The following is a 26428-nucleotide window of genomic DNA, read 5'->3' as shown; positions in this document are numbered from 1 at the left end:
TAATTTAAAAAATTAAAAACTTTACTAATTTACTTAAAATTAATCTCGTTGCAATATTTGGGCTACAAACCTCCATTCAGGGAAGATGCTGTGCCACAGTGGGAGACAGTGGTGGAACAGATCATATACATTTCTGCTGTTGATGTGAAATAGGAATAGAGATTAAATTTGGGGAGCAGCTGAAAGACTAATGATAGATGTGGCAGCTTTTTTCTTTTAGCATCAAGATGGAGGGAGCAGGGGGGGATATGTGGGATCAGGCTCCTTTTCCACCAGCTGCTTGTGGACATTGCCAAAACAAGAGCCAGGACACTGCCCTCTTCCAACTCACCTTCCCAATATTCTCCACCACTGAGGCTGGACTGTGCCTGACTATTCCTTGGCAGCTACTCAGCCCATTTTACTGAGGGTCCCACCCCTGTGTCCTGCCAACCCATACAGCCCCAGCCCCAGCCTGAGTCCCACTGGCAGCTCTGGACAGAGGACAGGTCGATTTTATTCCTGGATCCTGAAAGAAATATTGAAACCAAACACGTCAATGTGTTCTGACCCCTCACTGAAGCCCTGCCCATTGAGGATTTATGTTGCTTTTCCCCTAGGCACAAGCCCAAGAATGACTCTCCTGGGATCCATAATCACTCTCTGCCTAGTTGGAGCAATGGGCTCCTTGGGGAATGGTAGGTTCCTGTTTGTCCTCTGGCTGCTGCTGTACTGGAAAGGGTGTGAATCAAAACTCAGCCTGGGTTCAGATTGATCCACTAAAAATGAAGATGATACCTGAGAGATTTGCCTAAGGAAACTCCCTATTTAACCAACAGCTTATCTGTGCAAATCATCCTTTTATGACAGGGAGCCTGGTACAGAGACTGTGTCTTTGACTTCTTCTGTGCACTTTCCTTGGGGAAATGTCTGGAGCCCCAGGACGGGCTGAGGGAGCTGGAAAGGGGCTGAGCCTGGAGAAAAGGAGGCTCAGGAGGGACCTTGTGGCTCTGCACAACTCCCTGCCAGGAGGGCACAGCCAGGGGGGTCGGGCTCTGCTCCAGGGAACAGGGACAGGAGGAGAGGAAATGGTATCAAATTGTGCCAGTGGTTTAGATTGGATATTGGGGAAAATTTCTTCATGGAAAGGATGGGGAAGCATTGAAACAGGATTCCCAGGGCATTGGTGGAGTCACCTGGAAATGTTTAAAAAACCCGTGTATATGGCAGCTGGGGACAGGGTTTAGTTGAGAACAAAGCTTCTGGTGTATGCTATAATTGAGTATCCTCAATTTCTGTTTTTCCTTCTTTTAATTGTTTGAGCAGAGGTTCCAGAGGTGGTGTCAGATTCATCTCTCCTGAGCATGATTACTGAGGCCAGGCAGTTGGTAGACACCACATATTTACAGGCTCGAAAAAGGTGAGTTCTTCCTGCCTAACAGCCCCAATACTTTAAGGAAATAAGATCAAATACATGTGGGTTTTCTCTGTTTTCCAATACATGTTTATTCTGAAGAAGCCTTAGTGCCAGGGCTCTCCTTGTCATAGCTGGATGGATATTTTTGCCCAGTTTGGCTGGATTCTGGTCCCAGCACCACCAGCCATGACCTCCAAGTAATGTTTCCTCACCTACACTGCCACAAGCTCCTCTCACTAGTCCATAATGGTTCAGACATGCTGGACACGTGCCAGACAGCTCCTGGCAGCAGGAGTTCTGCCCCTCTCCAAAAGGGCCGGCCTTGTGCAGATGGACACCCTGCCCCAGATACGTATCAGTGGAAGCCAAACCCCAGGTATCCTCTGTGATTGTCCCAAAAGGCTGGTTCCAGGCAGTGGGAGGATTTGGGAAGGAGTCTTGCTCCACTCATCCTACAGAGGTAGCAAGGCAGAGTCTTGGGAGCAGAAAGAGATGGAACAGGAGTGATGTTGTCCCTCTGTTCACAGAATGCACCTTGCAACATAACACATGTAAAATTTTATCCAGTCACAGTTCATTGATCTGGATTTCCACATGATAGAACAGTTTATTGTGACAAGGAAGAGTGACTGCAAACTTGAAGTAGGCAATTACAGTGCTTTGTTTGCCAAAACCATTTGAGCAGATGTGCTGATGTGCAGACTGGTCCTACTGGGCAGGGTCTGCGTGCAACACCTCAGGTTGTCACAGTTAATTACACCCAGTCCAGCAGGACAGAGGAGCTCTCATTTCAGAGAAAACTCTTCTATGTTCAGCTTAAAAAGAAAACTGGAGGAAAAGACTATCAATCCAATGGATTTCCTGAAGCACCTAAAGGACCCCATAGGAAGAACCAGATCTGCAGTCCGTGCTGCTGATTACTTGGAAACTACTTTGAAACTCCTCAGAAGGAAGCTGCATCTCTCTGGGAAACAGAGTTTCAATGTCACAGGTAATGTAATTTATATCTTACCAAGAGCTAAGAGCAGGAAATGTGCCACAGCAGGGCAGAGAGCAGCTCTGCCATGACCCAAATGACCAGGGATAAAACCCTTCCCCAACAGGGGAATAGATTTGAAGGCAGCTCAGAGACAGACCAGACCCTGGGTGTTTTATTCATCATCTTTGAGAGTGCATCTCTTCCATCCTTGTAAAAACAGCTTAACAATACCTGTGTCAAATCTGGGACAAAACCCACTGGAGACTGTAACCAATGAAACCCCCCCATCTTCCACTACTGTTCCTTACACCTGGCTTTTATCACTCTGCAAACTTGTTTCCAGCTGGGGTAAAACTTTCTTGGTGATGATGCTTTCCACATTCCCCTAGAAAATTGTTTCTTGCCCACACAGTTTCCCTAGTCCAGACGGGATGGCTGATCCACAAAAGGGTTTAGGCACCAAATTAACAATTACAATCCAGATGTTTTATATCCACTGCTCCAATTCATCTGGCTCAAATGTTGACCTAGAACACCAAGAAGCTGAAACAAAAAAAGAAGAGCAGGGATCAGATGTTACTTTACAGGATTTCTCTTGCAGACCTGCTAAGCAGGAGACAGAAGGAGATGATTTCCAGGGGCACTGGCTGTGACTACCAGACTCGTTCCATTAAGTGTCCAGAGAGGGATTTTTACCGAACCATTAGTGGGGAGTGTAACAACAGGTAGGATTTGTTTGTGCACAAGGTGAGTCTCAAGTCTGTATTCTGACCCTGGGTTGATTATTTGTGAAAGTGCCTTTTGAAAGGGCAAGAAGAGTGAAATGCTCAGTTTAATGAGGCTGAGACAGAGGATTCTAACTTTGCCTGTCAGGAAAAAGATGTAGTTTCTTGAAAATCTCAGATTTGGGCCCATTGCCCTTTATGTGCTGCTTTGGATGAAGAAAAGGACTTCTTGGGGTGGGGCAGGTAAGAAGCTGAGGAAACTTTGAGGCTATGACTCAGCCTCTCATTTTGCTGGAGACCACAGGAAATCATCCCTCCATTCTTCCATAGGGATAATACTAATTTTCCCAACTGATTCAGATGATAATATTCAGCTGTTGATGTATCTCTGTGATGAGCAAGGTTGGGAATTAAATAAGACTTTTATTCTAGGCTCTTCCAGTATTGTGTATTGTACATCCTCTATCTGACAAAGTTAGTTATTCAGCTTTTTTTTTGCATATAGTTTCCCTCCAGGTTCGAAGCTGGGTTCAAACATTTATTTCCTTTTATGCTTTTTTTTTTTCAACTAGAAAATTACTAAATTCCTACTTTGACAATAGCAGTCAAGGCTCCTTGTCTTGCTGTGTCGGTGCCAGCACCCAAATCTGAGTGGGATTTGCATCCAGTGTGCATTTGGCATGAAACAGATGTGCCAGATGTGATGACATAGCACAGCTCTGCATCAGTGTGCAGGGAGCTCACACTCACTGAGGTTGTGCAGTCTGTTCCCATGGGTTCCAGGGCCTGCAGCCCCACAAGGACAGCACTGTCTGTCTGCCCAGGAAGGGGTGGGTGTGGAGTCTCACTGGGTACATTCCAGAGCCATCTGGACACTGTCCTGTGCCATGTGGTCTAAGATGACCCTGCCTGAGCAGGGACATAGGAGCAGGTGACCCCAATGTGGCCTCTTCCAGCCTGACCCATTGCAGGATTTTGTGTCCCTGCTGATTTGAGGTTCAGGGTAGGTTTGTCCTTGGCCTTGTTGGGCTGTCAGAGAGATGAGGAGGCACTGGACTTGAGGGATCCCTGTGGTGTTCCCAAGGATTTTGCTCAGCTTGAGGCACACATCATAAGAATAGTTTGCCTGCAAGGACAGTAATAGCAATCAAAACAAGACCCTGGTTTTTCTGAGTCCTTAATATTTGATGGAATTGCTTTGGCTCTGGCACAGTCCTTTTCCTAGGACATGCTCTTATTTCACAGTACACTGCTGTAAACACTGGGTACTCCACTCCTTTTCCAGTGCAGAATCACAGAATTATTTAAGTTGGAAAAGACCTCCAAGACCATGAAGTCCAATCTTTGAGTCATCCTCACCTTGTCAACCAAACCAGAACCCTGAGTGCCACATCATATAGTCAGACATGGCCTGAGTTTTGTGCCCACAGGACCACAGATAATTTGCTCAATCAGGATTATTTTTCTTCTGAACATAAAATGCTGACTTTAGCAATTCTAACTTTTTGGAGCAGTGTAAGGCAACATCACAATGGCCACAGCTGCAGACTGAGAGGGTCAGTGGAAAAACTTCACCAAGGAGCAGCCTTGGCACAGACCCCCACAGAGGTGGAGAATCTTCATCCTTGGAAACTTCCAGCCCCCAGCTGGACAAGATATAGCCACTCTCACCATGCTGATGGCCCTGCTGTGGGTCTGATTTTGAGAGAGCAATGAAGATAGAGGTAGTACAGAGATTTAAATGACAGATAAAATTAATGTAGGTTTAAATGACAGCTAAAATTAATAGAGTGACACAAGGCATCTTTTTAGAAAAAAGTTGATCTTTCTCCACAGTAATAACCTGGATATAATTTGCTTCTTGGTGTTTTCCTAGTCTCATTCCTGTTACAAGAGTGCTCAGACATGGAACAGAGAACTGTGAAATGCTAGTCTGTACAAGGTTGCTGGTGTTTGAAAAAATTACAGACGTTATTTTTCTGGTGATGCTGCAGAAATCACTCCCACCTGGGGTCCTCGAATCGCGCCTTTGCACGCTGGCTCCCCGCCGTGTATGAAGATGGAGTGTCTGTTCCCAGAGGAGCCAGTGAAGGAAAGAGCTACAATGGATTCCCACTCCCCCTGGTGAGAGCTGTTATCCTAATCCAGCCATGAGTATGGACACTGACCCTAATGCCCCCATCAGGAAGGAAGCAGGCAACATCTAGAGTGTAGATTGCTTAATCTTTGATCTCAGGCTCTTTTCTACAACTGAGTTATGGCTCAGGTTAATACTTCTTGTTGGCAACAGACATGAGCAAAAATTTTCTGGATGCTTCCCTAAGCAGTTTCTGAAGTGCGTGTCCCAAGGATTGCTGCAGTCAGTGCTCAAGGACACCAGGAGGTTTGTACAAAATACAAAGCTTGGGAGTTCCTCAACCATGCTCTTTCTGGTGTTCACAAACAACTTTCACCTGGAGTGGCTTTCCAAGAAGCTGGGTTTGGCTGAAAGACAGTGTAGTCTGCTTTTACACCTGACTGAATGGAGCTAGGGAATGACATGGAGTTGTGTAATGCCATAATTAACTCTTAGTAATTTATCTAAGATCATCTTTTGCATGATCTATAGCTACATGTAGATCATGTAGGAGTAGGTGGGTGTTGGCCTCTTCTCCAAGGGAACAAGTGGCAGGACAAGAGGAAATAGCTACAAATTGTACTAGAGGAGATCCAGGATATTAGGAATATCACTGACATAGTGGTTAAGCATTGGAGCAGGATCTCCGGGACAGTGGAGGAGTCAATCCCTGAAGGTTTTCAAAAAACAGGTAGATTGTGGCCCTTCTCAATATGGTTTAGAGGGAATGAGGATACTCAGTGGAAGGTTGATGATCTCAGAGGTATTTTCCGACCTTCATGATTCTGTGATTCCCAGATTTCACAGTGGGAGCTCAAGTGAGAGGCAAATCTACTGTGGCAGAGATAGTTACGTTTTCATTTTGGTTTTCTGCAGGTTCGAAAAGTGTCCAATGAAATTGCTCACACAGCCAATGAGAACGTCACCGCAGACCAGCAGCTCTCACTGGTCTTCATGCACTGGGGCCAGTGGGTCAATCACGACATCGACCTGGCCCCTGCCAGCGGAGAAGGAGCCAGCCTGGAAGTCCAGTGCCACACCAGCTGTGCCTTCAAGCCCCCCTGCTTCCCCATTAAGGTACCCTGCCTCTCACCCATGCCACGCTCTCTTACAGCAGCAAAAATAAAACCGCAGGACTTTCTGAATCCTGACTTGGCTCATTTGCTTTAGTTCCCCGCTGACGACCCACGGATGCTGAGCCCTGACACGTGCATGCCGTTCGTGCAGTCAGCCTCCGTGTGCAGCCCCGGCACCTTCCGCCGGGAGCAGCTCAACGCCGCCACGTCCTTCATCGACGCCAGCACCGTGTACGGCAGTGACGAGCCGCTGGCCAGGAGCCTGAGGAACCTCAGCAGCCAGCGGGGCCTGATGGCCGTGAACCGGCACTTCACCGACGCGGGGCTGGAGCTGCTGCCCTTCGAGAACACGACGCACAGCGTTTGTGTGCTCACCAACCGCAGCGCCAACATCCCCTGCTTTAAAGCAGGTAAGGTGCAGCTGGCAGGTTGTTTATGGTGGGTCATGAAGTCAAAAAGGGACAAGTATCTCCTTGTGCATCCCTTCCAACAGAGAATTCTGTGATATTTGAATGAGGTACTTCAAGATACGACTATGTAAGGTGAAAGACAGGGAATCCTCCCCAGGTTAGAAAAGAAAAATAATCAAACAACAATTGATTAATATACATAAAAATTAATTTAATTTCTCAGAAGAATTGCAGAAAATTGTTCTTCCTTTATAAAGTTTTTTTCAAAGGTAGGAGAAATTTTCAATAAAATAGCCACCAGTGCTTTAAGTTTCCCAGGAACTTTTTTTCTTCCACCTAGAATTCACCATTCATTACTTGAATGCCAGAGTTCAGCTTGTCAGCATTGACAGGCTGAGAAAGTTTAGGCTGTTTAGCCTGGAAAACAGGAGGTGTGGAGACCTCACAGCACTTTCCAGGATCTGAAGGGACTACAGGAATGTTGGAGAGAGAGAGACTGCATCAATAACTATAGTGGGAAGACAAGGGGCAATGGCTTCACACTAAAAGAGAATAGATTAAATTAGATAGAGAGAAGAAACTCTTGCCTCCAAGAGTGGTGAGCCCTGACCCCAGCCTCTGATGAGGCTGCCCAGAAAAGCTGTGGCTGCCCCATCCCTGGGGCTTGGAGCAACCTGGGGTAGTGGAAGGTTGAAATATGATGGACTTTAAAGTCCCTTCCATCCTGTAATTTTCAAACTCAGTTTTCAACCCAATCAAGACTAACAATTAAACACTCTTAAGCAATCTAGTTAATTGATTAATTAACTAATTCACCCTACATCAGAAGAAAAGTCTAGAAGTTTGTCTGAAATTTAAACAAAATGAGGACAAATTCAAATTTGAAGAGATCCATCACAGGCATAACATTAAAAAAAACCCATTATAAATGCGAATCTTGCAAAATAAATCATAAGAATACAGAGTTTTCTAATTTTGTCATTCTCTGCTCATGAAAGGGGCTCCTTTCTGAGTGAGGAGATGCTCAGTGCTTCTTCCATCATCTCACAGAGGGTCTTCACTGAGTCCCCTGCAGTTGTCATAGAATCACAGAAGGGTTTGGGTTGGAAGGGAACCTAAGGACCATCTTGTTCTACCCCCTGCCATGGGCAGAGACACCTTCCACTAGACCAGGTTGCTCCAAGCCCTGTCCAACCTGGCCTTGGGCACTTCCAGGGATGGGGCACCCACTGCATTCCTGCCAGGAACATCACCATTTGTTACTTGTCTATCACAAAAACTTGCTTCTGAAGTTGAAAGCAATATACAAAATTCCTAAAATATTTTCATTTTAGGTGACAAACGGGTGACAGAAAACCTGGGACTCTCTGCAATGCACACTCTCTTTGTCCGAGAGCACAATCGCCTGGCTAGGGAGCTGAGGAAATTAAATCCCCACTGGGATGGGGAAAAGCTTTACCAGGAGAGTCGAAAGATAGTGATTGCCATAAACCAGGTACTGATTACTGCTTGCTGTTTATCATCCACACACTCAGAATGGTTTTCCTCCAAGCAAAAGGAGGGAAAGGTTTTGCTGAATCAGGGGAATTATTTGTGGGAGTTGGAAATTGTGAATGAGGATGGTCCATCTGAGACAGCATGGATATCCAGAGCTTCTTTATGCGTCATGTTACTAATTCATAATTCATGTATTATATTAATGTATAAATTAATTATTAGATAAAATAATTTCACATTTAGAAAATAATTTAAATCCAATATGCCAAACTTATTGCATTGCTACAGGTCCTTTTTCAGAAGATCTTAATGAATTCTGCTGCAGAGTCCAGGTTCATTCTCTGCACTTGACTTCTGATGCCATTTCTGCTGCAGCTGCTGATGCTCTTGTACTTTTTCAGATCATAACATACAGAGATTATCTCCCACTCCTGCTGGCTGAGGAAACCAGCAAGTGGATCCCTTTGTACAGTGGTTACAATGAGAAGGTGGATCCAAGGGCCTCAAATGTTTTCTCCCTGGCTTTCCGATTTGGCCACACGTCAGTGCAGCCTTTTGTGTCCCGTTTGAATGAGAGCTTTCAGCCTTTGGGTTCCTTCTCCCATGTCCCTCTGCATTTGACCTTTTGTGCTCCATGGAGAATCATAATGGAAGGTAAGAACATGGAGCAGTGGTCCTGCTCTGGTCCTGACGTGGAGATTAGCTGGTCAGGGACATGGAATTACAGAATCCCAGAATCATTTTATGTTGAAAAAGATTCCCAAGACCATTAAGTCCAGCCTGTGGCCCACAGCTTGTCACCCAGCCCAGAGCACTGAGCACCATGTTCAGTCACTGCTTGGACACCTCCCAGCTCAGCAAGACCTGACAGTGGGATGTTCCACATCCACTCAGATGGTGCAGCTGCTCTTGCTTCTCCTGCTGCTCCAGGAGGGAGGAGACTCTCTGTGCCAAATATCAATCCACCAAAGCCTCTGCCAATCAAAGCTCTCATATCTCCCTGTAATCAGGAGACATTCATGGCAGGTGATACATCCATTTTATCTGAGCTAAAGCATCATTGTTCCTTCTTAGAGGTGCCATCCCCCTTCCTGACTCTAACTGGAGTTATGGGGTCCTGCTTTTAAACAGCTGAGATCTCCAGATGAGTCTTTCCAAGGAAGACAAATGTCTCTTCCAAAATGGGCTAACTAATGATGAGAAATATAATTACACATATGTGGCCAATTTTCCTGTGTTTCGTTCATACTGTCTCCTTAAATGCTATGAAAAAGACGTGGACAGTCAGACATGAATTAATTCTATCACTAATTTAAGGTTTTAATAAATGTCTGTCAATTAATAGTGAATTATAAACAATATCCATTGCAAAATCTAAAACTTTGGACAAACTCTCAAGCACTAGGACATAATGGGGCATGGCAGCCTGAGGAGCAGACTTGGAAATGGAGTGGTGGACAATAAGGGGATTTTGGGGTGTGAAGGAAAAGCTGAGGGATGGGAGGGATAATGAATTTAGTTACTGTGTGAGGCTTTATTTACTGGCACTTGCAGATATGTACAGATTCATACAGGTACCACGGTGAGGGTGGTAAGGCCCTGGCACAGGGTGCCCAGAGCAGCTGTGGCTGCCCCAGCTCTGGAAGTGACCAGGGCCAGGCTGGATGGGGCTTGAAACAACCTGGGGTAATGGAAGGTGGCCCTGCCCATGGCAGGGGGTGGAATGGGATGAGATTTAAAGTCCTTTCCAGCCCAAACCACTCTGTGATTCTATGATTCCACACACACATGGTGAAATGAAAATATGGAGATGAAAACCCCACCCAGCCCATAGCAGACTTTCAACTGCATGAAAGGGACCATCAAAGCTGCACCTTGGCACAAAAAATCTTTCCTTGATTTTCAATGGCTGCAGGAGGCATCGACCCCCTGGTCCGGGGCATGGTTGTGGATCATGCAAAACTCATGAAACAGAACCAGCTGCTGGTTGAGGAGCTGCAGAACCACCTCTTTGAACAGATAGAGGTGATGGGTCTGGATCTAGCAGCCATGAACATGCAGCGGGGAAGGGACCACGGCCTTCCAGGTAAGGAGACACAAGTCCACACCTCCTGTGAATAAGAGCTTTTTTTCCTTCTGCTGTTTATTCCATGAATGAACTTTTTCTATACTAATGGGAAGAACCAGTGCCTTGATTTGAGGGTGAAGGATGGACAGACAGTCAAACTCAGGGAATAAAAGGTTTCTGTATTATAAAAATCTTTTTGTGAGACATTTACGACAAGGACAAAAGTCTTAGAAATCAAAGATAGTATTTGGGATAATGTAAGAAAGCGGGTGAGAGACAGTGGTGTATTGCAGAGAGCATGTGTGGTACACAAGTGAACAAATTCAGCTTTTACATGGGCTTGGACAAGTTCCCTGGGCTTTGTTATTTGCCCATCAATCTTGTCTTGTGATCCAGACAAGCCAGAGTTCTGAGCAGAAGTGACTTGCACCCACAGGTGGGACTGCCTCAGGTGCTAGAGAAGAACAGGGGCTCTTGGGTTAAATACAATCAAATTTCCTCTTTTCTAAGAATTTCATCCTAGAAATTTTGCCTCCCAAAGCTGCAAGGACTGATGCATTCACCCTCAGCAGTAGAAAGATATAAACAACAGGATGAGGTGTAGTCACAAAGACAATCCAAACTGTTAGTTTAGTGTACATATGAGAAGGAACTTTGAAAATGTGATGTTTGTTGGGACTGCCTGGACAATAGTGACTTCTATATCTTTAATGCCATGAGAAGAAGCAGGCAGTGCTCATGGGCCAAGAAGGGCACTGTGAAGATGTGGTGGTGGGTTCTTACCATCTGCTGCTCCTGCTTTTGCAGGTTACAATGCCTGGAGGGGCTTCTGTGGGCTCTCCCAACCTCAAACTATAGAAGAATTATCTGAGGTGCTGGGCAATTCCAAACTGGCCAAGAAGTTCATGGATGTGTATGGGACACCATACAATATCGACCTCTGGATTGGGGCAGTTGCAGAGCCTGTGGTTCCCCATGGCAGAGTTGGGCCCCTCCTGTCCTGCATTATTGGCACCCAGTTCAGGAACCTGCGTGATGGGGACAGGTGAGTTACATTCCCTGTGGCATTTTTTAGGGGGGAAGTGCTGACACTTCCTGTGACACACAAATCCAACCCATCTACTGCACTCCAGTGAGTGCTCCCAGCAAGGCTCACCCCTTGATTTTAGCTCAGTTGCCAAAAGACTGTTTTTTGCAACCTGTTTCTCTAGATTCACAGGGCTGAGGGCCACCAGCTCCAGATCATGGATGATCTGCCGTGGCCTCTGCCTGAGGTGACTTTTGCTCTCAGAGCAGAAATCCTTGCATCCCAGCAGCCTGCTGATGCTGTGGAAGAGGCAGGCTCTCTGCACTGCAAAATCCAACTCTGGCCACACCGGAGACTCCTCTTTCCTGAAGGGGTGTTCCTGGAGGTGGATCTAAACACTATTCAGACCCACTTTGGTCTCAACAAGTAACCAGAGATTATAAACTGCTTCCAAAAATTTCATTGCAGATTCTGGTGGGAAAATCCGGGAGTTTTCACTCCACAACAGCTGCAAGCATTGAGAAAAATCTCAGTGTCAAGGGTGATCTGTGACAATACTCATATCAAAAAGATACCCAGGGATGTGTTCAAGATCAATACTTATCCTGAGGACTTCACTGATTGCCAGGAAATTGATGTGCTTGACCTCTCATCCTGGAAAGATGAGCCTGAGAGTGACACAAAAGGTACCAGTGAGATTTGTCAAAAATAATAAATGTGCTATGAGGTCTCTTCCATGCCTAAAGAAATGAAAGAATTAAGGTTCCCTCAGTGACTCTGCCCCCCAAATGACAGTGACTGTCCATTTAGCTATACTCACACAGCACTGGAGGCAGAGGTGTTGTTAACTGGATTTCCAGGCAATCCACCACTTTCATCATCCCTTATTCCCTGCCTCTTCCTTTCCAGCAGATGGGAAATACCTCAAAATCCAGCCTTGTTCTGGACCTTGGGAATATATCCTCTAAAAACCTTACTCCAGGACAACCATAGTCTTTCCTGACAGGAAAGGTGTTGATGAGAAAACCAACTAGAATTAGCCAACCTGCTCTAAGGTCTTTGCTGCTCCAGGTTCCTGACCTCCCTTCATCTTCCCCAAAGCTTTCTATCAGTTTAAGGCATAGTTTTGTATGGCCACAGTATGGCCACACACCACATAATCAAAGGTTATGATGTGCCACAGTAAAAGAGTGTCTTTATCTGAGAGATGTGGACACTTGGTGTCCTACTGAAACACTTTTGACTAGGGCTCCCCCAACTGAAATGATGTGGGAGAACAGAGACTGGAAGAACGGCTTGGATTGGATTATTTTTTCCTTCTGATCATCCATTTATAGATGATCACAACACCTACAATCCTTCTGCAGGGCACAGACCACAAAGCATCCCCTTTATTGAGCATGAATAACTGTTTGAGGGAAACACTGTTGCTTAAGACAGGTATTTGCATTTAAAGGATAAATTATGGTGGCTTCACCCCATTCTTTAGGACTTGAGTGCAGCTCATCTTCTCTCTAAACAACAGGTTTTTTCATTTCTTTTCTTGTCATATTCTTATGGTCACTAAAATGTGCTGAGCTGCTTCCTGTGGCTCCTTTCTCACTGTTGTTAGTTTAGCATTGGATAAATAGTCAGTGTACTTACTAGAATTATTCACTTATTTTTTGTTGTGAGATCAAATTAGGAGGAAGGCAAAATAGGCTTATATTTTAAAGGGTACAAAGAAAAACTTCTTTATTAGAAATAATGAGAAAAAAGAATAAAACTTTTAGAATACTTCTCCTTTCCTCAAAACTTAATTTTTTTTCACATTGACAATGTACAGAAAACTAATTAGTCAGTTTAACGTTTAAAAAAAACAAAACGTCTTTCACCAATTTACTTGGGAGAGAAGACTTTTTTTTTAGTTTATGGAGATTTTTACACAAAACACAGTTTTCTTGTGGCCTTGATGTTACAGTGGTCAGCTACCTGGGAAAATGGAAATCTGATTACTATGTAAAAATATTTTTTTTCGACTAATAGTGTTCCCACAACCATTATTGAGGACTACTTATGGGGCACACTTTAAGGATTATAATAGCTTTAAAAAAAAGCTTTTTTCATTTTTGAAAACAGAGGGTTTTTTCCTTCTTCCCTGGGGCAGAGCAGAGGTTTATTTCTATTCAAACTTCTGGAATTACAGACATTTTAACATTTGTTTGCTGTAGTATTAATGTTTTTGTTTATATTTACAGTTAAAACATTTATTTACCCCATAATATATTTTTATGTGCTTTAGGGAAACAAGAGTCTTTTCTCTATTGATTAAAAAGAGAGAAATTTTAGCCTACAACTTTTTTTTCTTTCCTCATTTGCGACCTTTTTTTCCTTTTTTCTTTTTTGTTTTTTTTTTTTTTTTTTTTAATTTGGTGTTTTTATGTTGGTTTTGTGCGTATTTTGGATTTTTTACTTAGGAAAGATAATTAAACTGTTTGTAAGTCTTATTTTGGGTAGTGAAAGAATTAATATTTAGCCTGGGCAGCGCATAGGTGTGTGATATTTTTTAGGTGCAGCTCAGTTTTTTACCACAGTCTTTCACGGCCGCGCTGGGGCTGGGTTAGGAGTGTAAGGGCCCAGCCAGAAAGCAGTGTGGGTTTTTGGCTGCACGGCTGTTTTCTGGCGTTTGTTGTATTTAATTTCAGCCGTGGGTTGATGGTTTTTCTCGCCCGTTCGGCAGGTGCGGGTGGCGGGGCTCAGGGAATGGGCCCAGCCGTGTCTGCCCGGCGGGACAGGACGGGCCCGGGGCCCGGAGCCGCTGTGGGGGATCCCTCGGGCCCCAGGGTTTAATGGTGTTTTGTGGAGCCGCAGTTCGGGGGAAGCCCCTCGGGCCGCAGGGTTTAATGGTGTTTTGTGGAGCCGCAGTTCGGGGGAAGCCCCTCGGGCCGCAGGGTTTAATGGTGTTTCGTGGTGCCGCTGTGGGGGACCCCTCGGGCCGCAGGGTTTAATGCCCGCTCGGTGCTGTGTGGAGCCGCGGCTCCCTGGCCGCGCTGGGCGAGGGGAGAAAAGGAAGATGTTCACCCAGCAGCCGTGCAGGCCCCCCCTCTGCTTTTCTACTGGGGGGCCCGGCGGCTTCGTGAGCCCTGTGAAAGATAGGCTGCCCTGCCCATCCCATCCCTGCCCTGCCCATCCCTGCCCTGTCCTGCCCTGCCCATCCCATCCCTGCCCTGCCCATCCCTGCCCTGTCCTGCCCTGCCCATCCCATCCCTGCCCTGCCTATCCCTGCCCTGCCCATCCCTGCCCATCCCTGCCCTGTCCTGCCCTGCCCATCCCATCCCTGCCCATCCCATCCCTGCCCTGCCCATCCCCTGCCCTGCCCTGCCCTGCCCATCCCATCCCTGCCCTGCCCATCCCCTGTCCTGCCCTGCCCATCCCATCCCTGCCCTGCCTATCCCTGCCCTACCCATCCCTGCCCATCCCTGCCCTGCCCATCCCTGCCCTGTCCTGCCCTGCCCATCCCATCCCTGACCATCCCATCCCTGCCCTGCCCATCCCCTGCCCTGCCCTGCCCTGCCCATCCCATCCCTGCCCTGCCCATCCCATCCCTGCCCTGCCCTGCCCATCCCTGCCCATCCCTGCCCTGCCCATCCCTGCCCTGTCCTGCCCTGCCCATCCCATCCCTGCCCATCCCTGCCCTGCCCATTCCATCCCTGCCCTGCCTATCCCTGCCCTGCCCATCCCTGCCCATCCCTGCCCTGTCCTGCCCATCCCATCCCTGCCCTGCCCATCCCCTGCCCATCCCATCCCTGCCCTGCCCATCCCCTGCCCTGCCCATCCCTGCCCTGTCCTGCCCATCCCATCCCTGCCCTGCCCTGCCCTGCCCTGCCCCGGGTTTAGGCAAGGCCTGGGGACCATGCGAGGGGACCTGGGCCGGTGTTAGCTGTACTGTGGCTGGAGGGGACAGAGAGCTTTCCCGGTGTTTTTTTTTAAATGTGAATTTCACAGAGGCATGTCCATTTCTTTCAGTGGTTTAACCAGTTATTAGTTTTCAAAACCAATCACTGATCTGCTTCTTTCAGATGCAGAGGAAGGCTAGTTGTTATTTTTCAGAAAAAATTACTTTCTTGGGTTGTCTCTAATGTTAAACCAGCACACTCACCCGGCTTGGGGAAAGTCAAAGTGTTCATGTAACCCGGACAGAGTAAAATTCCAGGGCTAAAAGCAGCTGCTAGAAGTTTAACCTTTGGAAATAGCAAGAAATTGCCCCTAAACCACTCATTCTAAGGCTGGAAGCACCACCGTGTCTCAGAGGTGCAAGGATACAGGGATGAAAAAAAGGTGAATAAAAATTTTGTGTCCAGGAAAGACTTTCTGCCTCTCAACAGCTTTTTCTGCTTTATTGACAGTTTCTAATCCTACTCATCAGACCAGCACTGGAAACCCCTGATGGTGGCACTGAGCTGCTCCTGGGAAACTCCTGCCTGGACATCAGGCTCTGCTGGCTGCTGTTGACTGAACATCAGCACATGGTTTCCAAGAGGGGAGCTTGAGACTGTTTTAATCTGTTTTATTTTCTGTAATGTGATTTTTTTTTAAATATAATTTCTTTCTAAAAACTTCGATTAGTGTAAGTCTTCAGATTGAAGGGCAATGATATTTTATGTTGCCCTAAAAACATTGTCCTTTTCCAACCCAAAGGACTCTGTGAATCTGTGTGTGATTCTGTGTAAGTCAGACCTGTGTCCGAAACATTTTTTGGCTCTGGTTCATAGGTAAACATACCAGCACAAAAAGCAAGTCACATCATGGCTGGTGGGCATCCTCTGATAGAGAAGGCAGAAGGCTGGGCTCAGAAATCAGGAACTGCAGCTCCCAGAGTGTATTTGAGTTGAAAGTTATATGGGTTGTGCTAAAAATCATGAGGTTATCATAGAATCATCATGGATTGGAATAGAATCGGGAAGCCTAGAAAATCACTCCAAGATCATTGAGTCCATTAACCCCACGCAGCCAGGTCAGTCACTAAACCATGAACCTAAGCACCAGATATACACATCTTTTGAACACTTCCAGGGATGATGATTCCATCTGGGCATGGCAAGGATATTAGGCAGTATATTCCTGCTGTTTGCCTCTGGTTTCTGAGTTCCCAGACATGTCCCTCTCACACTTTGAAGATGTGCCCAACCCTGAAAGCAAAATCTTCCACAGCTTAAATGCAAGGCTAAATATGCCAAAGAAACCACCAAGCCCTGTAGACACATGTAAAGTCTTTAATTCCCCTCTCCCAAAGCTGCCTTGGTTTCTCTCTCATGGCAAGGGCACCTCCCAGATCCTCCCCATGGAGTGCTTTCTCCTGAGTGTGTTCCAGGGGAATGTGGCAGCCCTCAAACCCCAAGGCAGCATGGTCACAGGCTTGGGGTCAATGCCTTCACCTCGTGGGATTTGAGCAGGGAAAGATGGTTATAAGCAGGCAGCAGTGATCACAGGAAGGGCCCAGCTCTGCCTGGGGTCCAGCTGGTGAGACTTTCTCAACAATATGATTACACAGAAATGTCCATCTGTCCATTGGGTGTCTGTCCCCCCGGGTGGCACAGTTGTCTGGGAGGAACACAGCACATTCCCCTTGGAAGCTTCTCTCCCTGGTGGATGTTTTGCCTGTCTCTGGTATGTCAGTGTTGCAATCACAGTTGTCTCTGCTGCCAAACTTTCCTGTGGTTGCCCTGGGCTCCCCTCAGCTGGGGCACAAGCAGCTGGAGCTGGAAGATGGGATCCCTAATGGGAAGCTCCGTTCATCATTCCCGATATCCCCTGGTAGGTGGAGAGCATGGAGTCACGGACCTGCTCTGTCAGCTTGGGAACATCATCTGGGCTCAGGCCCAGTGTCTCCACTTGGGGCAGGATCTGGATGATCATCTTTCCTGGAAGAAGATGAAACAGGGAAAAAACCCAAAAAACATTAGTGGTGTAGAAGAGCTGGAGGCAGTAGAGCAGGAGGGTTGGTGCCAACCAAGGAAACACCCCCATTTCTACACTGGTGGTGTGGGAGTCCAGCCGCATCCCAAATGCACAGAGCAAAAATCCAACCTGGGCTTTTCCCATCCACAGAGAGCACAAGAATCATAAATATGGAAACAGGTGAGTCTCTCCTCCAACATAATGCAATGTTTCACATAGGATGAGTTTTCACAGAAAGATCTCAGTATCTGTCTAGATCATGGGCAGAGACAAGATGTTTAATACTACACATCCAACTGGTTGTGCTCTGTCTATGCATACCAAATTTAGCCTGGTCCCTCCTTCCAGAAACACACTTTGGGTTGAGAGAAATTGTGGCCAGGATTCCCTGGATGTCAGATTTCTTGGGGGAAGAACCTTAGCAATGGACTGGTGTAAACTGGAAGAATATACTGGGGAGCTGCCATCATGCTCTTCTGTTCTGGCACCAAGAGTCCTGTTTTGACCCAATGGAGACAAGACAGTGCCTGCACAAACAGGAATCTGAGGATCTGGGGAGAGTCTGTGATGTGTTGTAATGTTTTTCATGACTTTACATGTGTGCCTGGAATGACATCCAGCAGTGCCAGCGGCAAAGCTGTGGGAAGGAGGCAAAACAAGCATAGAGAAGAACTTACAAAAGAATAGTGTTTGTTGTGTTGGATGGAGCAATCTGGTCTAGTGGAAGGTGTCCTTGCCCATGGTAAGGGATGGAATGAAATGAGCTTCAAGTCTTTTCCAACCCAAATCCTTCTGTGATTCCATGATTCTGTGTTGCCTGCCTGTACATCTTACACCCAAAACTAGGCTGGTACCTCACTTCACTTGCTCCTACTGAAAAAGCAGAGTGATGACAAGACTATGCTGAAAATTCAGGTCTCTTGGGAACAGACTTCCAGCAAGCACCAGACATGTTCCATGAATAAGAGTGTCCAACAGTAGGCACAGAGCAGGACTTTGAGAGGCTCCTCAGCACACCCAGAGCCACTCTAGACACAGGGAGCTGTCCTGACCCAGGGACCTGCTCAGTGTGCAGGAATCTTGACCACCATCTTCAGAATCAGCTCTGACAAAACTTCCAGCTGGGGAAAGTGGGAAAGTACAAGAAAAGCAAACTAGGGTTTTTTCTTCAGCCATGCAGGTCCTGCCTGTTTAACAAGCATTTCAAAAAGGGCTCAGAAATCAGCTGAGCATGGAATTAGCTAATCATTAATTCCCAGGATGACTGAAGTTGTACATAGACAAATGTACATGTAACTGCAAAAAGTCTTTCCCAAAAAGCTCAGGCAATTCTTGGAATCTCCATCCTTAGAGTTAATACAACCTTTTCTGGACTGGTCACAAAGCTAACTCATATGTCTTTGGACCTGGCCTTGCTTAAAGCAAAATGATCAGCTGCTTCAAAGATCCCTCCCCAGGAGGTTATTCTCTGATTTCCCCGAGCAGGTATGTGAAAGGAAGGAAACAAGCTGGCAGTATCCCTGCTCATGGTCCTATTGACTCTCAGGTGGGGGAACACTTCAAGATCCAAAATACTTTTGTGTGTGAACAGGCAGAGGATAAACTCAGCAGGTGAAATATGACTGGAAACAGGCAATTCTGTATTTATCAGTTGCACCACTCCCTCTTTCCAGGTGTCTGCCTGCAAGGGAATGACTACACCCAGGCACAACAATGGGAGGAATGAGAATTTTAGATGCAGATCCTCTCCTCAGGGAACACCAGAGCTAGCCTGGGAAAGAGTGGGAAGTGGCAGAAATCCATTTGAAGGTAGGCAGCAGCTAAGGAAGCAAAGGAATAGGATGGGTCACTTTTCTCTGTTGGAATTTGTACCATTTTTTTCTGCATTTTCCTTCTGAAGCCCAAGATTTGTGTTACTTTTCCCCCTAAAATTTTATCAGTGGCTAGTAGAAATTTTTGTTAAAAAATATTACAATATGAAAATATTTTGTAGAAATAAATGTTTCCTAGCTCTCCATGCACATGCAGATCCAAGGGCAGCATGGGGTGTCAGGGGCAAGACCTGCCCTAGGACTCTGCTGCTTCTCCAAGTTCTCTTGGACAGGTGTTGGACAAGGAGTGAGAAATCCGGGGCAGAGAAAAAAGTGATGCCTGAAACATCCCATTTCTTCCCAAGAAGACAGAAACTGCTGTTTTCTGGGTGCCATCTCCATTTTACACGTGGTCCTCTGCCCACCCTGGTCATGACTCTAAGGACTAGGCTTGCACCACCACCCAGACCAGGGTCATCCCAGGTCATCCTCACCTGATGTAAATTTTTTCTCCTTCTCGTTGTAGAAGCTGTTGTAGGAAGAGAACACTACAGGAATAATGGGGACCTGGAAGGAAGGCAGTCTACAGTGAATATACACATTTCCTTATCCTTTCTCCAAAAGTCAACTCATGTTTTCAGGTGAATCCTGCAGTTTGTTGATAATTATCACCATCAGTGTCACAGCAGACACTCAGAGGATTATTTGAATATTTAGATCATTTTACTGTATTACCCCATGTCCTTGCTATCAGGTTTTGTATTTTTATCTCTGTATTTAGGCCAACAACTGTGGATTGTCAAATTACTATCTACAGAGGCCAGCTCAGCAGAAGTTTCCCTGGTCCAGGACTCTTGTCAAGGTTCTCCCACTTTCATCCCAAGCTGTAACAAAGGTTTTCTACTTATCACAGAAACAGACCCTTCCTGTGCCACCTGCAAACCCCCGATGGCTCCTGGATACATACTCAATCTAAAGGGAAGCCAGGGACCAGGACCCTGGTTTGCTGGGGGACCACAGTAGGGAAATGGCACTGCAGGGGCAGAAGGAAGGTGGGTCTCACCTGGGCTTTCACAGCCAGCTGGAAGGCCCCACGTTTGAAGGGCAGCATGGAACCACCATGGTTGCGAGTTCCTTCAGGGAAGATCAAGACACGCAGCTGCAGGAGGGAGAAGACATTAGGGAGGAAGGACCTCCAGATACAATTCTAAGCCACTGCAGAGGGATGGTGCCCTGGGGCTCATCTCTGTGCCCCTGACCTCCATCTGTGAACACACTGACGCTCTCACTCTGCTCTGCTCAGTGCCCAGCCCAGAGACAAAGATCTCTTTCCACCCACATCCAGATTCCTATTTGGACTCCTCCCCACTCACGTTGTCCTTGTGCAGGGATTGTGCCACCTCTGTCAGTGTGCCAATGGACTCCTCTCTCCTCTTGCGGTCAATGAAGATGACCCCTGCCAGCCAGCAGGCCAGGCCAAATGTGCCCATGTACAGGATCTCCTTCTTTGCAATGGGCACACAGCGCTTGGGCAGCACCTCCATCATCACTGCAAGGGGACACAAGCACACAACAAGTGTCATCTGCACTCAGGGTCCCTCTAGATAACAGGTGACACTCCTCTGCTCTAGGAGATGCCATGCCTGAAGCTTCATAGAATCCCTGGGGAATTATGGAGGGTCTCCAGACCATCCACTCAGGACTGGCACTGAAGGAGAGCAGCTATGGCAGAGGGCTGTGCTCAGCTGAGAGCCTTGTCCCCATTCCCTTGGAGAGGGTGAAGCTGATGTAGCTTGAAAATGCCTCTGATATGCTGGAGATCAGCCCTGGCTTGGGGCTGGCTGGTGAAGGGCTCCGTAGCAGCCAGTCCTGCCCCTCTGCCTGTGGCACCTGGGATTCCATACAACCCATTCCTACAAACACCTGGGGCCCACAGCAGGAGGCAGGATCACCACATACCCAAGATGTCAAGGGAGGTCTGGTGATTCAGCACCAGCACAAAAGGTTTCTTAGTCCTGAGGTTCTCCTTGCCCTTCACCACGATCTGAATACCAAAGATGTGTTTGAGTGGCTGGGTCAATATGCGCAAAAACCTGGAGAAGAGGAGTGGAAATTAGCCAAGAGATGTTGAAATTTGGGACCAAACTCTGCATCCAAATCAGCCCACCTTACAGACTGCTTCTGCTGGCTTCCCACAGACTAACTTTGACCATGACTTGGAGAAGAGCAATTACTGTCCCTCTGCAGCTCATTATTTAATTACAGAAGACAAATACACTTGGCAGTTTTCCCTCAAGTCATTCATGACCAATGACCCAGCAACTACAGCTCCAGAAATTCCATGGATCAACAAAATATTAGATAGTATCCACATTCACAACACACCTTTGTACTCTGCTTTCCTCCCCACTTTGCTGGTTGGGAATACAGGCTGCAGTAAGCCAGTAAACCTCTGCCTAACCCTGCTGGCTGTGGAAAGAGAGGGGTTTGCCTCTAGGTTACATTAGACTGTAATGCTGGGAGCCCAATTTGAAGAGGTATTGGTAAAATAGCATCTAAGAAAAAGTTAAAAAAAAAGTCACACACCAAAGTCAAGAAGTGAACAAAATTTCTTAAAGCAAAAGGCTGTTGCTCAGTTAGGAGATATGAATTCCCACTGGAGCATAAAATGGAATAGTAAATCCTACTTCTTCATCACTTCAGGAGGGTCCAAGCACTGTGGTGCCATGTAGCAGAGTTATCTTTTTGTCCCCACTCAGCCCAGGTTCCTGATTGCCACCACCACTGATCACTCCTGGACTCCCCATGCAGCCTCCAGGTGAGTCCAAAGCCAGGAGAGTCTGAATGGAATCTGGAGAGACAGGATGGGCAGCCATGGGATGGGCTGGGGAACTGCCAGACCTGAGATACCAGGCTGTCACTGAGCTGATGGGGACACCAGTGCCCATGCAGGGGCCAGCACTGCACCGTGGTGGTATCTCAGGTGTGCACTGGCTCAGGGTAGAGAATGGGAAGAGCACCTGGAGTGGCTTTCTCAACAATTTAGTAATAGAGTGCTCAGCCATGTGGAGGAGGGAAACACAGCTTCAAAGACCAGATGAAAGAGCTCTAGTAAAAACAGCAATATGCATTACATCCAGGTTGTTGGCATTATCTGCTTTGGCAAGTCTGTGTCACATTTACATGCTTTCTTTCGATAATTTGTTATTCTTTTTATCAACCCCAAGCCAGTATTAAAACCCACAACCCTTCTGTGAATCACAAAGTCTGTCATCTCCCCACATCAATATACAACCAATCCCTCCCCACCACATCCCTCCAGACCAAAGCACTGGATAGAGTGGACTCTACCAATGCTCAGAGCAGAAAGGAGCCACACACAACTTACATCATGTTCTCCACGTTACGTCCACGAGGAATACTGAGGATGGCAACCCCAATGCTTATGGTGAAGAGCCACAACTTATAGAAGGTCATCTTGCAGAAGAATCTGAATGCAGGTTTCACCTGGTAGAGGACTAGAAAGGCGATGAGCAGACAGGTAAAGGGGTAGTGAAGGAGGAAAAGCTCCATCCCTCCAGCCTGGGGTGTGCTGAGCAGAGCAGTGAAGGAGTCACGAGCAGCTGGTGATGCAGAGCAAAGGTAAGACTCCCTCCATCAGCTGTGTGTGGGTGGTGCAAAGCTGGAATGAGGTTTGGGAGCAAGCTTCAGCCAGGCTGTGCTCTCTGCTGGGAGCTGCACTCACTGTGGGAACCCAGTTTAGCAAGGGCACTGTGAGAGCTCCAGCAACAAACACACACACACACACACACCGTCTGTGCAGGGCTGGGGGCTGGCAGTGCTTGGAGAGCCTCTGCAGAGGGCTCTGGGAATAGGAACACTGAGGAATTTTAAGAAAATCTTCAGTGGGGAAGAACAGGATGGATCAGACAGCACAAACCCTGCCCAGAGAAGCTGTGGCTGCCTCATCTCTGGAAGTGTCCAAGACTAGATTGGGGCTTGGAGCAACCTGGGATCGTGGAAGGTGTCCCTGACCATGGCATGAGTGGAACTGGATGATATTTAATTCCACTCCAGCCCAAACCATTCCATGATTCTATGACCTCAGGCTGTCTTACTTTGTGCAAATATTGCTCTTCACCAAGAGAGCTGGCTGGAAGGTGTCCAGGAAATCACAAATCAGTAATTTAGAGGGGAGAAAGAGAAAAACAGTGATCTGAGCAGCCAGACCCCGACCTACACATCCAGGTACTGGAGGCACCAAGGTGAGCAGCTATATATCCCACATGCACAGTGGGAAAAGTGGGAAAAGTGCCACAAGTCTAGACAAAAAGATAAAGCAAGAGCAGTGACTCCTGATGTTTTCCTGGCCAGAAGCAGGCACATGTTCAGACAGCATCTGCATAAACAAGGAGTAAGTCAGGAAAATGCAGGTATAACCTGGGACTGCTCCAACTACATTTCATATCCTAAAACAGCTCCCTGAAAAAGAACTTTGCAATAGCCAGAATGACTGGGCTGAAAAACAAATGTTTCATGATTCATCATCTGCACACCCAGGCCTTGCTCTAGCAGCTGGCACTTCAAAGGAGCAATGATTCTCAATTCCAACCAGGTCTGAGAGCTACAGATTGCCAAAAGGGAATAGCCCAAGGACCCATAAAACCATGATGACCATCACCTACAACCTAAAGAACAAAGTCAAATCCTTGAGGACAGTAAAATGGGCAAGGCTCAGTATATTTCCTGAAGAAGCTGAGGAAAGACATAATAATATAGAAAGGCATTGCCTGTGCTGCCTGCTCCTCTGGCTTAGCCAGGGACCCTTCTCCTGATTTTTATTGGAAAACTAGAGAAAGATGACTGCAGCCTCAACTCTAAGCTCTCCCAAGGCTTCCCTGCAACCACAGGAGAGGCAGCCAAAGCAAAGGGCTTCTCCACAGCCTCTGAACTGTCCCTGCACCAGCACATGGACACTACAAGAGCCCCATATGTGCACACTGGGACCCTCTGAACTGGTGCTTGCAGAGACCAGGTCCTTGTGGGAGCCAGTGCTTAGAGAAAAACCATGGTTTCTTTCTGCTTCTCCAAGGCTGGATCCAACAAACAGTTCCCTTTCTGTGCCTGTCATCCTTTCCTGTCTCTCATCTGTACAAAATTATGGCCTTTTACAACTGGGGGAAGGTTGATTTGATGCACAGCTGCTTCATCCTGACTTACCAGAGAGAGGGTCCTAAGATGCAATGCCAGTGAAAGGAGGAGAATGGCTGTCCTGCAAGGATGACTGTGGTTTCCAAACCAGGGTCTTGTTTACAGGCTCTTGCTGTAGAAGAAACCTTTGACACAACTCTGCCCATAGAAGCTGACCCAGAATGTCAGGGACAAGGAAGTCTGCAAGTTCACAACAGTTCACAAAACAGATTTTGAAAAGGTTTATTTTTAGTCATTGTCAGCAATTTTCTAAGACTTCACAGAAACACTGAGGTTTGAAAAGACCTTCAGGACCATTGAGTCTAACCTATGCCTGTCCCCACCTTGTCACAAGCCCAGAGCACTGAGTTCCATGTCCAGTCCTTCCCTGGACACCTCCAGGGATGTCCACCATCACTCTGGGCAGCCCCTTCCAGTGTCTGACTATCCCTTCCATGGGGAAATTCCTCCTGATATTTAACCTGAACCTCTCCAAGTGCAACTTGAGGCCATTTCCTCTCCTCCTGTCCCTGTTCCTTGGAGCAGAGCCCAAATTCCCCTGGCTGCACCCTCCTGTCAGGGAGTTGTGCAGAGTAAGGAGGTCTTTGATTCCAACAGGTGGTAAGTGTCTCTGATGAGTATGGAGAAAGCCAAGGGCATTCCCAGTTCACCATAGACTGACAGGCAGCTCAGATCTAACACACCAATCAGGCTCCAAACACAGATACCAAAATCCTATCATTTTCTCCTGTTGCAAGGATCCCAGCACCTGGATCCATCCTGCTCCCTTTTCAGAAGCTCTCAGCTCTTGCTTAACCTACAAGGTGTTTCCAGAAACTGCAGTTCTAATGAAGATCACAGTCTTCAGACCAAGTGTGTCTTCACTTTTCCCAGTTGACTCCCTTCTGCCCCTGGGTCTCTGCACACTTTCCAGACCCTGGCTCAGTTTAGTGAGTCCGAGATATGGAGAGGAGGGACTTGCTCACACCATGAGCTTTTGTCACAAAGTTTTAATGACTGCCCAGATCTGCTCAGCCACTCATTGGCAAGAAGCAAGTGGGGAAACAGGGAAAGTGATCCAATGTGGTGGGAAAAGGCCAAGAATGTTGGGTCTGGCCAAGGACAGCATCAGTCACCAGCCTCCAAAGCATGAACAGGTCAAAAGGGAATTCATCATTTACTCCTACCTTAGAGGCATTAACATTGACACTAAAACCTTCAGAGGGATTCCAGGGTCAATACATTAGGGAAAGGTCATGAAGACTTAGGAAACTTAATGATGCTCTGGCTGCAGCTCCATGATGAATCTATATAACCCTCACTTCTACCAGGCACAGATTCACTTCAGGGAGTAATTTATGAAAAAAGGCATGGCTGAAAGTACTTGTAATGACAAAAGAAGAGGTTTTGCAAGAAAAGGTGCTCTGGCTCATGAAGATTTCAGTGGTATAAAGACAGGCCTGATAGAAAAGAATTAAACAGCATGGACTTGCATACATAGGATAGCTTAGAGCCCATCCAGATGAACTCTAGGCTAGGAAGTAAAACAGTTTATAATCGTAAATCACAGGAAAATTGAAGTGGGAAAGGACACCAGGAGGTTTGCAGGCCAACCAGCCACTCAGAGCGGGTTAACTCAAAATCCAGAGAGCTTCCTCAAGGCCTAGGCAGCTTGGGAGAATACCCAAGTTTGGAGATTCCAAGATTTGTCTCATCCCTGTGTCTGCATCACAGCACTATCACAGGGAATGTTTGTCTTTGTCTAAAGGTTGTTTTCCTTGTCATGACCCACATTTCTCACCTCTTGTCTTTTCCCTGTGAGCCTCTGGGAAGTGTCTACCTTCACAGCTGCTCCTTAGAGAGACTGAAATCACTCCCCTCCATTCTCCAGACTGAGCAGATCCAACTTTCTCAGTCTGTCTTTGACAGTCTTTGACCCCACGTGCTGCAGCCCAGCTTGGTGGGCATCCACTGGGAAAAAATGCAGCTGGCACTGGGAGAAGGACCTGACTGATGAACTTGGCTTGGACATGCAAGTCTGAGCTAAAACAGCTGGGGGAGGCTGCTGGTGGGAGAGAAAGTGAATGAGAGGCCTCAAGAGAGCTGGGAGGGAGAGCTGCTCTTCTGAAACCAGCAGCAGAGGCTGATGAGGGCAAACCATCCCATCCTGGGTCCTGCAGGAGGCATCTACCACCT

At 47.0% G+C, this 26428-nt stretch overlaps 2 protein-coding genes across 2 annotated transcripts; one reads left to right on the top strand and one right to left on the bottom strand.

Moving 5' to 3' along the window:
- The first annotated feature begins 603 nt into the window (after positions 1–603).
- On the top strand, positions 604–15892 carry LOC306811255 (myeloperoxidase-like). The gene is made up of 13 exons (XM_079324775.1): positions 604–677; positions 1306–1399; positions 2212–2387; positions 2977–3100; positions 5095–5224; positions 6093–6293; positions 6387–6702; positions 8037–8197; positions 8601–8853; positions 10115–10285; positions 11075–11312; positions 11763–11980; positions 15680–15892. The coding sequence occupies exons 1-13, from the start codon at positions 614–616 to the stop codon at positions 15718–15720; spliced, it is 2187 nt and encodes a 728-aa protein (XP_079180901.1). The 5' UTR covers positions 604–613; the 3' UTR covers positions 15721–15892.
- Positions 15893–16585: 693 nt separating this feature from the next.
- Positions 16586–22768, bottom strand: LOC306811557 (1-acyl-sn-glycerol-3-phosphate acyltransferase alpha-like). Its single transcript, XM_079325377.1, has 6 exons — positions 22431–22768; positions 21002–21135; positions 20416–20591; positions 20106–20201; positions 19537–19609; positions 16586–17194 (listed from the first exon to the last, which is right to left on the bottom strand). Exons 1-6 carry the CDS (start codon positions 22613–22615, stop codon positions 17049–17051), a joined length of 810 nt encoding a protein of 269 aa, XP_079181503.1. The 5' UTR covers positions 22616–22768; the 3' UTR covers positions 16586–17048.
- Between the last annotated feature and the right edge of the window lie 3660 nt (positions 22769–26428).

The sequence above is a fragment of the Erithacus rubecula genome, assembly GCF_903797595.1.
Source record: "Erithacus rubecula genome assembly, chromosome: 22".
Classification (NCBI taxonomy): domain Eukaryota; kingdom Metazoa; phylum Chordata; class Aves; order Passeriformes; family Muscicapidae; genus Erithacus; species Erithacus rubecula.
The sequence above is the reverse complement of the archived record's forward strand: the minus strand, read 5'-3'. Positions and strand labels throughout refer to the sequence as shown.

Excerpts from the sequence above, each read along its gene's own strand:
- LOC306811255 (XM_079324775.1), top strand. The coding sequence starts at position 614 with ATGACTCTCCTGGGATCCATAATCACTCTCTGCCTAGTTGGAGCAATG. Across the intron at positions 6,294-6,386 it reads CCCCCTGCTTCCCCATTAAG|TTCCCCGCTGACGACCCACG; the intron begins GTACCCTGCCTC and ends CATTTGCTTTAG. Across the intron at positions 11,313-11,762 it reads AACCTGCGTGATGGGGACAG|ATTCTGGTGGGAAAATCCGG; the intron begins GTGAGTTACATT and ends ATTTCATTGCAG.
- LOC306811557 (XM_079325377.1), bottom strand. The coding sequence starts at position 22,615 with ATGGAGCTTTTCCTCCTTCACTACCCCTTTACCTGTCTGCTCATCGCC. Across the intron at positions 21,136-22,430 it reads CGTAACGTGGAGAACATGAT|GTTTTTGCGCATATTGACCC; the intron begins GTAAGTTGTGTG and ends CCTCTTCTCCAG. Across the intron at positions 19,610-20,105 it reads AGCTGGCTGTGAAAGCCCAG|GTCCCCATTATTCCTGTAGT; the intron begins GTGAGACCCACC and ends CCTTCCTTCCAG.